General features: G+C 45.7%; 1 protein-coding gene across 11 annotated transcripts in view; it reads right to left on the reverse strand.

Moving 5' to 3' along the window:
• LOC122398466 (phosphatase and actin regulator 4) overlaps positions 1 to 14,070 on the reverse strand; it is a 267,861-nt gene that overhangs the window by 240,271 nt on the left and 13,520 nt on the right. For 9 of the 11 annotated variants that reach the window (XM_043398331.1, XM_043398330.1, XM_043398328.1 and 6 more), the window contains exons 1-2: positions 4,172 to 4,950; positions 784 to 1,870 (exon numbers count right to left, since the gene is read on the reverse strand). The exons of 1 other annotated variant lie outside the window; for it this stretch is intronic. In XM_043398331.1, the coding sequence (XP_043254266.1) occupies positions 784 to 1,084 (301 nt within the window). In that variant the 5' untranslated portion in view covers positions 1,085 to 1,870; positions 4,172 to 4,950. Of the gene's footprint in view, positions 1 to 783; positions 1,871 to 4,171; positions 4,951 to 14,070 lie in introns of those variants that run through there. One more of the 11 variants, XM_043398322.1, reaches the window with a different exon arrangement.

Consider the following 14,070-nt stretch of genomic DNA (forward strand, 5'->3'; position numbering starts at 1 on the left):
CTCACTTCGAGTTCCTGGGCTTGGAATCGAACCAAGCCGATTCTCTTTTCTACCACGTTTCCCTCCGCCGCTATACTCTGCTCCCCTTCGCTCTATCGTTCTCTTCCTGTCTCCTCCGCCGCCCTTTTTACTCGCTGAGAGCAGCCCTCCCGCGCTCTCAACGATTCGCGTAACGAACGGCAGTCTGCGAGCGATGCACTCGCAGAAACGTTGCTCACAAACTGGGAACAATATTCTATACAGCTATAACGAAGGTGGACAAATCTGCTTCCTCGTACCGCTATAATTTTTCTATGGAATATTATTAGTTTCGTTGAAGAATATTCTATACAGATATAACTCTACGACGAAGGTGGAGAAATCTGCTCCATCGTACTACTATACGCTCTGAGCAAGGCTGCTACAGATGTAGTCAGATGTTTCGAATAGTAATCGCGCTAAAAGTAATAATTACTAAAGAAATTACTACCGTCGCTAAATTTGTACGAAACTATACCGGCGGCCAACGTGTTAAATAAAACCAGCCGAATCAACATTAATACACGCCTTCGTTTCTGAGTAATGCATATATCCCTGAGAGTAACGAGTTCCAAGAAGACTCTCGAGTGACTGCATCGTTTTAAAAACAATTCCACTAATGCCGCCTTGTCGTCGCGTGCATACCGATGAAAACTAGTTCGAAATAGAGACGAGCAAAATTCCGTTCCGATAATAGTCGATAAAACCGTGCTTGTTAAAAGCTTTTCTCCGGAGTCGCAAAATTAGAGAATTCCTGAGACTCACCGATGACCGTGTTGGCCGCGACTTCCTTAGCGGCGGCGGCGGCTGCAGCGGGTCCGTGGGCCAAGAAATCGCTCAGGGACAACGAGGACGCGATGATCTGCCGTTTCTCCTCGAAATTCAGGTAATCCAGACTGTTGCTCCTCTGAGGACCCGCCACGATGGTGACGGTCTTCGCCGCGTGATGATGATGGTGCTGCTGGTGGAGATTGTTCTCCGCGGGCAGATTACCGGTCTTCTCGTTATTGCCCTCGTTGGCGGCGGGACTGGGCACCAGGTAGACGCCGCTGACGCGTATGGACATCGTCGACGTACGATCCTTGAAACGACCGCGCTTCTTCCTCCTCCAGGGGCTGAGGATCGCGACCAGGCCCGGTAACGAAGCTACCGGGTGCTGGTCGGCTGGAACATCCTGACGGCTGCCCGGTCGAGAGGTCGGCTCGCGTCGCTTGTTACTTCGCGGCAGCTCCACGGCTCAGGGTTTAGTGAGTTCAGGCTCGGCGTGGAAATTTATGGGTTCCCCTGAGCGCTGCTGGCAGCGCGGCTACCACGTACAGCGTGCTGATCGACGATCTTCACGATCCTCTAAATCCCAATAACGCGGTTACACGCGACGCGAAGGAGCAGTCGAGAAGAAACCCCATCAATGAAAAGTTATCGAGGGCTTCCGTCGCGCGCCTCTACGGTTATTGTCTTCTGGCTCGTATAAAAGGTACAAATATAAGATGGCAGGATATTGCGTGGAGCGGACGATTCACGTTATCGCTTCGACGGATTATTTGCAGACTTCAGCGGAGTCTCGGGGACCTTGACTGGTCGTGAGTTACATTGGCACGTTGCGGCAGTCGTTTTCTCTTGTTCGCGACGTCGGGCGCCTACGATGTTATGGCACTGTACGATCCATGAAGGATAATCGGCCAGGATAGATGGTTCTAATCCCGCGTCCAGTGGCGTTCATTTACAATTGAAGCCAATCGCGACGAGGAGGCGCGAGTTCTTTTTTTTTTCTCTCTTTCGCTCTCTCTCTCGTTCTCTCTCTTTCGTGACACGAAGTAGCCACGGTCGACGAATCGTCCTGCGCAATGGGAACCTGGGTAAAGTTAACGATGATGCTGAACGACTCTCGTGAATGGCGTGCATTGTGCCGTACGGGAGTACCCGCGAACGATTATGTCCCCCGTCCCACGAAATGTCTCTCGCAGTGTCGCGGTCCACCGCCCCTCTAATTACAAACTGCTTAATTGGAGGCTACAACGCGCGGCCCTGATACGCAGCTTTCTGATCCGTTTGGGAAACCATGCTGAAATCGAACGCAACGTTCGCCGCTGCACAGCGTTCGCGCACCGAATCTCACCGTACGAAAATTTCCCGGTTGCACGATTTAACGAAATCACTCGACCATCGCCCAACCGGAACTCGAACGATACCGGAATTGGGGCTAGGGTTGGGACTGCTCGAATATTTCACAAACGTTTCAACTCGATCCCGTTACAGTTCGAACTTTCTCTGTATCATTAACAAATGATTTTGCTTCTAAATAAAATAACAGCAATATAATTCTTAATGCCTGATACATGGTATACCAATGTGCGACTCTTTTTAGCCTAGTTATCGTTAGTGAAAAAGAATAAATATTTCAAGACTAATTGCTGGTGTACTTGTAGATATTAATAATAAATTTTTGTACACTGAAACTCAAATTGAAGATCGACGTTTATTATATCTGCTATAAATTAAGTCCTTTTTAAAACTTGAATTTCATTTAATATTCGAGCGCCCACAGATTCGTATATTAAATTGTCTGAATGGTTTCAGCTCTAGCACGAACGCTTCTATACAGGCACGATCATTAATCGAGATTAAATGGTCGGTAATGAGAACAATAAATCGGAGAACGAGTGATTAATTCACGAGGCATCGATAACTTACAGTTTCCAAAATTTGAGCTGTAAATTTAGTCACCGTGAAATATTACCGGTGAAACGTTTGCTATACGATCGCCTATTACGATCTACTATTCGAATATTCTATTAATCAAACCAAGTACGTCGATAATAACTATAAGAATTGCTCGTTACGAAGAATTTAGTATGAATATTACTGACGTGAAAGTGATATAATAACAATTAAACACGTCCAACATTATTAATTGCATGAAACCAGGATACAATTATTGGCATTTATAATTACTTCATTAGGAATTTTTCAAGCATTGAGTAATGAAAACTTGAGTCTATGAATCATTGAAAAATGAAATATCAAGAAACAATTATCGTACACCTTCGAGGAACAGATATACAGCTGGCTGTACAGCTAAAGTTGCTGCGCTCAAAATGTCGTTTATGCAAAACTTGAATTTCACGGAATGCTGACGTAAGTGAAGCTATATTTGACTGTCAGTTATTATAGATCATACTAAAGAGGAAGTAATCTCTTGCGAAACGTGTGAATTATCTCTCAAGGAACACTCCAAATTTTACTAAGCACGCCTAGGCAATAATTAAATTTTCTAAAATCCGTAACGACGATCGCAAATGCATTTGAATTTCCCCGTGAAAAACTTGAAAACGTGAAAACTGATCTCATCGTATAGCGATGGAAAACTTCGTGAAATTCCGGCACACTCTGTTCCTTTGATCTTCCGCCAACAGGTTTTCATTTTTTTAAGCGTGCCGATCGATATAGAAAATAAATTGCTCCGAAATGAAAAATCCCGGTGCAAACAACGTTTGAAGACTTTCCAACGCCAAGAGAATATAGAAAAAGAGGCGTACAGAAGCTGTATCGATTAAATGTACGAAGTTTCATTGTTGACGTTTCATCTATACGGTGCACTGTCCTATAAATAACACCGATATATTTACCGAACAATCTCTCGTGTTTATTCTTTTCGCGTGTTTGTGAATTAATCAGCGGGACACGGTAGAATATCAATATCGCTGTTCGTAGGGAAACGGAAGCGATGTTATTGGGCGCGCAATAACGTTCCCGGAACGTTCGTAAACCTAACCGGTATTTTGCTCGAAAAGGCGTCGTGACGCCGAAGATCGTGACACGAGCGTTCTCTCGAGTATAGAGAGAAATATCGCCCAGCTGTCGCGTGTGCAAATAAAAGGCGAGTTTCGATTACGTAAAATATTGTAAACGTCGTCTGGTATGCGGCCGTAGCTACAAACACGAAGCCGGTTACGAATAACCTCAAACATCCCAGGCTCGTAACCGACCGCTAAACGCAAACGTGGTTACGGGTTTACAGCGGCGCGCGTAGAAAGCATATTCGTTTTTATCGCGGAACGGAGTAACGTATCGGAGGGGCAGGCATGGTGGCCACGGGACGGGGCGAGACGCATTTCGTGTACGAACGGCGGGACAACAACGAGGACAGACGTACTTTACGTTTCCTGGGGGGTCAATGGATGGCTCCGTTTGGCAGGACTCGAATAAAGGGACGTTTCCTCGGCGTTATATCACAGCGGTGACGATTCACGGGCAGGCGTCGCCACTCCTTCGCGGGACACCTGTGTGCCTTCTGGCTGCAGGTGAGAGGTGAGCGAGACGGAGAGAAAGGACGCAACGATTATAAACACAGAAGCACATACTAGGCGCGTACGCACAGAAAACACAGGTGCAAAAGAGACGGAGATATTTTTGCAGGCACAACTGTGGGAAGGCACGGGGTGCCACGAACTCCGAACTTAGCACGAGAAACGACGACGACGACGGCGACGCAACGACGACGACGCCGACGTCGACAGGAAAGCACGCACACGAAAGTTGACACACACGCTCGGTCCACCGCGAGAGACACTGTATAAACGCGTAGACGTCTCGTCGCTGGAAGTTACTGATCAAACGAACTCGCTCGTACGGCACGCACACACGCCACGGGGTTGCACGGTTCGCGCGTGGACGGATTCGCGACGGAATTAATTACGAGCGTATACGATGCAACATGTAAAAAGCAAACGGAGCCCAGCGATACGGGCAACAACGACAACGACGACCGCGCCACGAAACACACACCGAGCGAGGCTCGCGAACACTGAGGGCGGCCATGCGATCGCCGCGCCGCCACGCGCTACCAACAAGCATCGTCGACCACGAGACAACGCTGTGCCGGCAGAATGGGGGAAAGTGAACCTTCTATACCAACTTCGTCGTAATTTTTCATTAATGAATTTACGGAGGGTCTCGTAGCTTACCGCTCGGTTACAACTAGCTACGAGTATGACAGATACACGCAGTGCCGCGCTTTTCTAGACGCAAAAAACACCTACGCCTCGGGCACCGATCTACTACTGACGCTAATTGTTCCATGCTCCATTATTCCAACACTTTGCTCATTCAAATATTTCGCTATTCGAATATTATTCAAACACTTCATATTCGTGTGTACATTTCTATTTTATCGAAGAAAGCCTGATACGTTTACATTTTGCAATAAACAGTCTTTCAAAAGTATTCGAAGCTCATTCACAGTATTGGAATATCTCTAGTTCTACTCCATTTGAAACTGAAAGTTCAAATACTGAATTTAATTTATTTTTGGCGCGCTACGCAAACCTCTGCAAATTTGTAAATCATGTTTGTACAATATGAGAAATATATTATATATTTTCAACAGCCTTGTTTTGTATTATTTTTCATTTCACGTGTCACTGTTATCGCACATTAGAGACACAATTTAATCGGTCTCAAGATTCATCGTCTGTGTAATTTCATTAAAAGACTACCCAAAAAAAGATAGATTGTATAATCCATTATCTCGAACCTCGTTTTCTTATCAAAAATAACAAAAAAACACAATATCGCAACTGCTCAGATCCAACTGAATCGAAACCGTAAAGTTCAAAATGGAGATTTAAAAAAACTTTTAAGCTTCCAAGGAGATAAGATACTAAAAATAATTGACGGTAATTTCGGGAACATGAAAATAGTAAATGAAAAGTGACAAAGATATTGTACTCCATATATCATTCCTGTTATCTTCACGACCAAAATGATTCTAAATCGCTAAGCTTCTGGGATTAACAAATCGTCGCGTCAAACTTTGATCGATCGTGAATCACAATTAGTTTCCTCTTCGCATCGATCAAAGATTAAGTAAGAAGAAACTTTATTGTCGCTGAAACTCGTGACGCTGGAAAAACGTTGATCACATAACGAACACGTGATAGTCGACCACACTGTACAACTACATTCTCCAAGCTTATCGTACTTGTGCTCTCTGTATGTTTCCGTACATGTTCTTTTGTTGCTTTAATTGAAGAAAATTATAGATTACGTTGAAATGTTGTCCGTGCTGCACATTATATGCCAAAAATATTAACCACAAGTCATACTCGTGATCGACTTCGAACGCGTACAATGATAATTGCAAACCGCAGTCACGCGAATATTCACCGCTGCGCAGGTCTTCTAAAATGATACCTTATTACGTGCTCCGTGTCTTTTGTATGTTTTTCTCGAGTCTGTTTGTACGCAATAAGCGTTTAATTACTCGATACGTACAATGTTCAACGTAACCCGTTTCGTCTCGATCGTTTCAATTACACATTTCGATCCGTTAAACGCGGCGAACTTTCGAAATAAAGGTCAAATTCAGGCGATTTCCTGTACCCGGAAGAGCTGCTGTTTCAATTAGACGCATCCAGACCGTGCATTGAAATTCCGATGCAAGGGGTTAATTAAAAGTTCGGGCAAACAATTACAGAAATAACGATTCCCGAGCAGTCCCCTGTTTTAGTTTACCGTTGGATAAAACGGCTTCGGGAAACACCTACCTGGAATCTTCAATTTTCTCTGTACAAAAGGACGATCGAAGAAGTTTCAACATTAATGTCCAACCTACGCAGAAAAGGTAGATTCGCTCGAATCCTCTTTAATAAGTTAAACTTCGCGATTGCATCGAGTCGCTGATTATAATTTTTCTTATAGAAAAATAAATAAATTCCAGAACGAAAATTTATAAGAATGCTGTTAACTGTCCGATCGAATGGGATCAAATTCTGTTACAAAGGGCTGGAACTGTCTGCTCGAACTATACCCTGTCGATGGATGGATTCGACCGTCGACGGACGCATCGAGGCGCGAACATTCGAACTGGAGAAGCCCACAGGCTGGAGCATGACGCGAACCACGTGGTATTTCCGAGGCGTCTAGACTCCCTAATTTAAACCGACTCGCGGATCTACCGACGTTTCAGCCCCGTCTAGCCGCTGTCACAACGAACGACTGAAATATGAGAAACACTTTGCGGCACGGGCCAGCGCTCCGAAAAGAGGAGCAGATTTTTTCGCGATGATCGCCACTACGAATCGCCACGTTTGAAAACAAAGGATGCTCGAGGATGGCCTCTTAACGCGTTCCCCGCGGTAGCTCTTTTCGCATACTGCAACGCGTTCGTTGCCACCGGTTGGAAAGCCAAGCTTTATTTAATCCATCGTCTGCTTTTAATTACAGGGAAATTAAATGTATTAAAATGGTCACCTATCGCGCACAACGCGATACTGCTCTTCGATCGATACTTCATTCGTTCAGACGGACATGAACCAGGATGCCATCGCTGTCGCGCGCGTGTGATGGATGACAACGAACTTGTTAATATTTGGACAGTTGGTAAAATGGAATATTTATTGACTACGGCGACTAATGGTGATGGAGAATCTGCTTCGACTATTTTTTCCCATACAATTCCAAGATTTCAACGAGTCCCGTGCCCCTTCGTTGGTCAAATAGTCGTGTAAATGATAGCGGGATTATTTTATGAGAAGAATCATCGAGTCCATGGATTTTATTACGCGCGAGGAAGGAGACACGGTAGAAATCGAACTGAAAAGTCGGTCGAAAATAGAACGGAAACGGTATTATGTTCTACGGTTTGCTAACCCGGTGCTCTCATCCTTTACGCTCGATTGCGGCTTAAGCAACATGCGTCTGCGTCGAAAAGTAGCGGAAACTACCGTCGAGAGATGCATTTATTGGCACGAGCCCAGTGGAGTCGCTTCTCCAGCGTGTCCCTCGCCAAATGTAGCTCCGCGACCGCCGTGTGCGTAATTGTGTCCGCGGAAACGGGGAAACAACGCAGTTTTAAATGCTCCACCCCTAATACGCGTATCAATCCGCGATCTTGCAACGTGGAAAGACCGTCGTGTTACGGATCAGTTCAATGGTCAAAGCTCTTCCGTCTATTGGCTCCTCGCGACGCAAAGGTTCGTTCGTAATATTAAGTCAGGTATATAAACTGCCCTCTGACCCGATCCATCGATCGCAGTGAATTAAGGTCGATTCGTCGAAGAAGAAACGACGCTTTGGCCGAGGCTGCGCCGCGTACTGTCGACTTCTCGTCGATATCGAACCGTTTGGTCGAGGAGCAAAGATTTCGACAAAAATGCTATCGACAGTTTAACGACGGCACTTGGATGGAATTTATCACGAGAACGCGACGAGCGGACATTAAATTCCGCTTTAAGCCCGGGGAAAATAGCCCCGAATGTTTGAAATGTTGAGGGGAAGTTCATGGCGATAATTATATGCCTGGTGCGCAAGCATTCGAGTGGTACGTACGCCTCGAATATGGCCAAATGGATTCGAACAACGACGCGCACTCGGGTTGTACGTAATCGACGAACTCGTGCAGAAAGTACGCGAATTGTTATCAACGTCGAGCTACGCGTGACGTTGCGATTGATGACAGAGGAATTTTAACTAAAAATCGAATCGAACAAAGAAATTCCGTCGAATGGAATTTTGATACGACGATCAAAATATTTGGGGAAGGTTGTTTCGATAAAGATTAATAGCGCATTGCTATCGTAAAATCCGAATTTATGGACGGTGGATTTCAATCTCGTCGCGGGCGTCGCTCGTTTTCAGGGACATTCTTTATAGTCGCCTGCATCGCGTAGAAGCTATCGAGACGATTTATTTAAATACAGATATTTCGATGGGCGTATGAACTCCTCGCGCGGGGATCCGGAATAATCTATTATTATCCGGTATGTTGTGAGCAATTCCAGGAACCGCTCGGTCGAGCGAACGCCGCCCACTTAACCGTATTATTAATTGCAATAAGGAACGAGTGTCGTCGCTGACCCGAATTACGGGACAATTTACAATTAAGTGGCGGAGACGTATAATTAAGGCAAAGTGACGGTGCATCAGCGACAACCGCAACCGTCTAGCGGCAGCTGGTGTTGCACTTACGGCTTCCTTCTGCTTTCACGAGTTCCTAAATGCAATCTGGCCGCAACAAGCAACCGCGGGCCCAAACGAACCCGTTCCGACCTGCGGGAAAATCACTTTCCATGAATTGCATTTGTCGGGGCCTGGCTTTCCCGATTGTCACCGGCGGGAAAAGTGACACGGTCGAATTTGCTACGCGATTGCGCCGCCCCACGGATGCGACTGACACTGCATTCCATTCGCAACGTTTCGACGATACTTGCGCAGCGATGGGTTCGAGACACGTTTCCATCGAAACAAACATCACGATACTTTATAAAAAAAGTGTGTGTATGCCCAAGACGCAAAAAAGATTGTCTTGACATCCAGCACACGAAATTCTCAATGGAAGAATCTCTTTGGGGTATAACGCTATCGGTCAAATTTATTCTCCCTTCGCTATGAACCACTAAATCTTACAAATACAGAAGTCATGGTGTGTTGCAAAGGGCCCCTTTCCAGAGTTATTTATTATTATAGAGAACTGTTAATAACAGTTGAGAGGAAGATTAGAGAAACAGCAGGGGACACACGCATTAGAGGAATTCCACAACACAAACTGTGTGGGTGATGAGGAACAAACAACAGGAGGAAGGAGAAAGAAGGAGGGAAAACTCGAATTTTATCAACCACACAACAAACACATGTGAGGTGCTTGTGTGTGAGGAACAACAAGCACCAGGAAAAGCCAACTCAAGCAACCATCAGAGGAGGCAGAGGTATAACACAAGGCGGTCACCCATCTCGAGGCGCACGCGGCTGAACGCGCTTTACGTGACTAACGGCCGGAGGCGACTCAAACCCATGAGACCAACTCCGCTATTACTATTATAGACTAATATTTTCTATTTTTTCAACAAGAAAATATTTTTATTTTTTAAACACAATAATACACGTTAATTAAAATACTCTACGTAATAAAAAAATATTATTTAGACTTCTAAAAATAAATTTTCCCAATTTAAAAATAGCAATCCAAAGACTGAAACATTCGCGTATTGTAAAAATTGATCATAGTATACGCTATTACATTTTTTACAATATTTAAAAATTATTGTTCTCACGAAACTAGTAACTTCTCCATATGTTGTATTCATAAATACTGTATTGGGAATTGGCATTTAATTAGCATACAGTACATTACGTGTCACAGTTTAGTTATTTGAAAACGTAACTGTATATTACGAAACTACAAAGCCAGTTAATGGGCTTGTAATTGGCCTTGGCGAGTACGCGACGTGTACGACGTATCGAGGGAAGGATCTACGATTAACTTTAATGCAAACTAAAAGCGTTTATCGTGCGACCACGCGATAACTGCTTGCGCTACGTCCGTTGGATTGTTGGCCAACCGACTGGATAAGACGTTTCTCGACGCGATAATGGCAGGAAATTAACGACAGCTAAAAGGGATGGAAACAGCGGACGAAGTAATGAAGAGATTGCTTTCCTTATTACCGTGTAAATTCATTCTAGTTTACTACATTACCAGTCACTGGTGAAAGTAAAAGTATCGACTCTCGTAAAAAGTTAAGCAGTCCTTTCTTCAAACCGTATCAATATTTCCTTCGTTTATAATCAAAATAACGCAAATGGAAACGAATCGAGACCCCGATGTTCCATTTCGAGGAGCTTGAAATGTTACGAAATTCTTAAAACTGTATCACCGTGGTTCTCAAACATTTACCAGCGGAAGAAAGACATTAAAACCGTTAAAATATTTATTCCCGCAAACTTGAGGCTCTTTCGCGGAGCTTTAATGGAAATTAGAGAAAAAGAACGCCTTCTTTGCGTGAATATTATCTCTCGAAACGATATTTTCATTTTTTAATTATACCGAGAGGATAATCCAGCACCTCGTGCGTTTAATCATGCATTTAATAAACTCGTCTGGAAATTAAATTTCTTTCCCCGTTATGGTTGCTCGACGAAATGGGGAGGAAAGTTTAATCCCTTTATTGTCGCGATATAAGAGGAGGACTCATAATCCCGGATACAAAGCGGCCGCAGTGTAATCCCGACGAAAAAAAGCTCGAAAGTTGGGGGGACATTTGTAACGTATAAAGGTATACTAACATCCGCCACAATATCGTAGCCCGACTACTTCGTAAATGTAAGTGGCGGCCCCTTCCCGTTCTCTTCAGATTAACGTAATGGAATAAATTACTTCGAGTTTCAGCTCCAGGACTTTTCCCGATGCGATGGCATTGCTAGGCGTGCTCGAATCTCGTTATCTTCTGCTTTTTCACAACTTTCTGTTAACTAACGAACGTTCTCCAATTTGCTAAAGTTTCCAGCGAATCGCCCTATTTGGAATAGAGTATTCCCAAGAGAAAGCAACGGTTTTCTACATTCTTAGCAGCACGTAGAACGTACGGTCAAAAAACTAAATCAAAATTCTATCCTCGATTCGATGGAGAATTTCAGATATTTTAAAATAAATCGATTAACAGGCAAGGACATATATTAATGATCGATGCGACTAGGTGTGAACGCGAAGGGGTTACAGCATTTTTTATATAGATGTGCTTGAACGAAGCCATGAAGCGTGTCTGGTGAAAACGCCACAAAGGCAAATCTGGATTTATGAGTGGTGTACTTGAAAAACAAAGCCACACCCCCAGACGCCGATGAACCCTGCTCGAGATACACCCGACGGATTATTATAAAAGATATCATTAATATCGCAAAATCTCCACGTTGACGGTTTCTCGCCCACAAAGTGTGAACCTACACACGTTTATTTTGTTAAAAAATCTTTAATATGATTTATTATAACTATTCGTTCGAATGAATTCTATTGTTCGAATAAAATCTTGTTCGTTTTTATTGATCAACGTCGTTGGTAAAAATGAAACAAGATAGGACAACATTTCCGGACGATTGTTCTTCTAAACCGGAAAATTATTGTGGCGGCCAAGGCGCCACATACGCCTTAGCCGTTCGAAGCCGCTACAATGTATGGTTGCACACGAGACGATGGTTGCACACGAGACGATGGTTGCACACGAGACGATGGTTGCACACGAGACGACCAGAGCCGCGTGAGCCGAAAAGCCGTTGTCGTCGTCTCTGACCGTCTTTTGTTTTTGAAGGCCTCTTGGTACGGTGGCGATGATCGTACCAGAGAGTCGAGCGTAACCCGCACCACGAGTCACGTCGTTGTACGACAGCAACTATACAATTGTGCGGAACGGAACAGAGCGGAGTCATTATCTTCCCGATCCCACATTGGTGACCCCGACGTGATCTCGCCGCGCAAGTAAAGTTTTTTTAAGAAAATTTGGACATTTTTTGTATACGGACAATATTAGTTAGTGTAGAGAAATAAGTGTATAGTGTTAAGGACATAAGAAAAGGACACGGTCTGACAAATAGTAAGCGCGGTGTGTGTGTGCGGTGAAACTATTTTTTTTTTGTGACTAAGACTGGTAAAATGACTGACCCTAACGTTAACGCAGGGACATCCGCGGGTGTGCCGTTGGCAGTTGATCGCGTCGCTGTACGGATACCCGAGTTTTGTCCGGGAGACCCGGAGATGTGGTTTTCAATGGTAGAGAGAAGTTTTGAGGTATCCAATGTAACGTCGGAGACCACGAAATTCGGGTACATTCTCGGCGCGTTAAGTGCGCGACACGCCGCGGAAGTAAGAGACATTATCATGAATCCCCCGGCCACGGATCCGTACACGACGCTAAAAAATGAGTTCATTCGCCGGCTTAGTGCGTCGCAGGAACAGAAAACGCGGCGGTTATTGGAACACGAGGAAATCGGGGACAGAAAACCGTCTCAATTTCTTCGTCACCTGCGCGGATTGGCCGGTACGGCTTTTTCGGACGGTGTATTGCGGACGCTTTGGATGGGCCGACTACCTGCTAATATGCAGGTGATTTTAGCCACGCAGCGGGACACCCCGCTGGATAAGGTGGCAGAGTTGGCAGACGCTGTTGCGGATACGATGACACCGCGGGTACACGTCACGGAGGCCGCGATTACGGGCGTGTCTGCATCCTGCCAAATACCCCCGCCGGGCCCGAGCATCGAGGCCATGTTAAACATTAAGATGTCACAATTGGCTCTTTCCTTGAGGCAGGAAATTTCTGCCATCCGTGAATCCTTGGTGGACCAGGGGCAATCTTCCCGTCGCAGGTGGACCCACCGAAATCATCCAAACTCGCGCTACCGCAGACGATCTCTATCGCGATCGCGAGAGCGGCCCGCGGGAGGACAAATGGACCATCAAGGGAAATGCTGGTACCATTGGCGGTTCGGTCCGGCCGCGCAGAGGTGCGTTGCACCGTGCAATTGGAACGCCACGGATCAGGGAAACGACCTGGGGAGTCGTTGATGGCGGCCAGCGACACAAATCCAGCATCACGCCGCCTCTTCATCTTAGACAACAGCTCGAAGACGGAATTTTTAGTGGATACCGGGGCCGATTTGTGCGTTTTTCCGCGCCGCCTGCTAGGCGGATTGCGAGAAAGATCGGAGTACCAGCTGGCGGCGGCGAATGGGAGTGTAATTAACACCTACGGGACAGTGTCGTTAAACCTGCACCTCGGCCTACGACGGGATTTCGTGTGGCGATTCGTGGTTGCGGATGTTACAAAACCCATAATCGGGGTAGACTTTCTCGATCACTTCGATCTTATGGTGGACATCCGCAATCGTCGCCTCGTCGATCGGACCACGTCGTTAACGGTCCGCGGAACACGAGCCGAGGATGAAACGCCGTCGGTGAAGACAGTAGCAGGGACTACCGTTTACCACCAGCTCCTGATGCAGATGCCGGAACTTACACGGCCTAGCGGCACCCCGATGAGGACTACGCACCAAACGGTGCATTACATCGAGACAACCCCTGGACCACCCGTTTCCAGCAAGCCGCGGCGGCTTGCACCGGACCGGCTCAGGGCTGCCCAGAAGGAGTTCGACGCGATGGTGAAGATGGGCATCGCTTGTCCTTCGAAGAGCGCGTGGTCAGCACCCCTTCATATGGTTCCGAAGAAGGGCGAAGAAGCTTGGAGGCCTTGCGGTGACTATAGAGCGTTAAACGCACGGACAATT

The sequence above is a fragment of the Colletes gigas genome, unplaced genomic scaffold (assembly GCF_013123115.1).
Source record: "Colletes gigas isolate AHSC1104 unplaced genomic scaffold, ASM1312311v1 Colletes_gigas_Sc00011, whole genome shotgun sequence".
Lineage (NCBI taxonomy): Eukaryota > Metazoa > Arthropoda > Insecta > Hymenoptera > Colletidae > Colletes > Colletes gigas.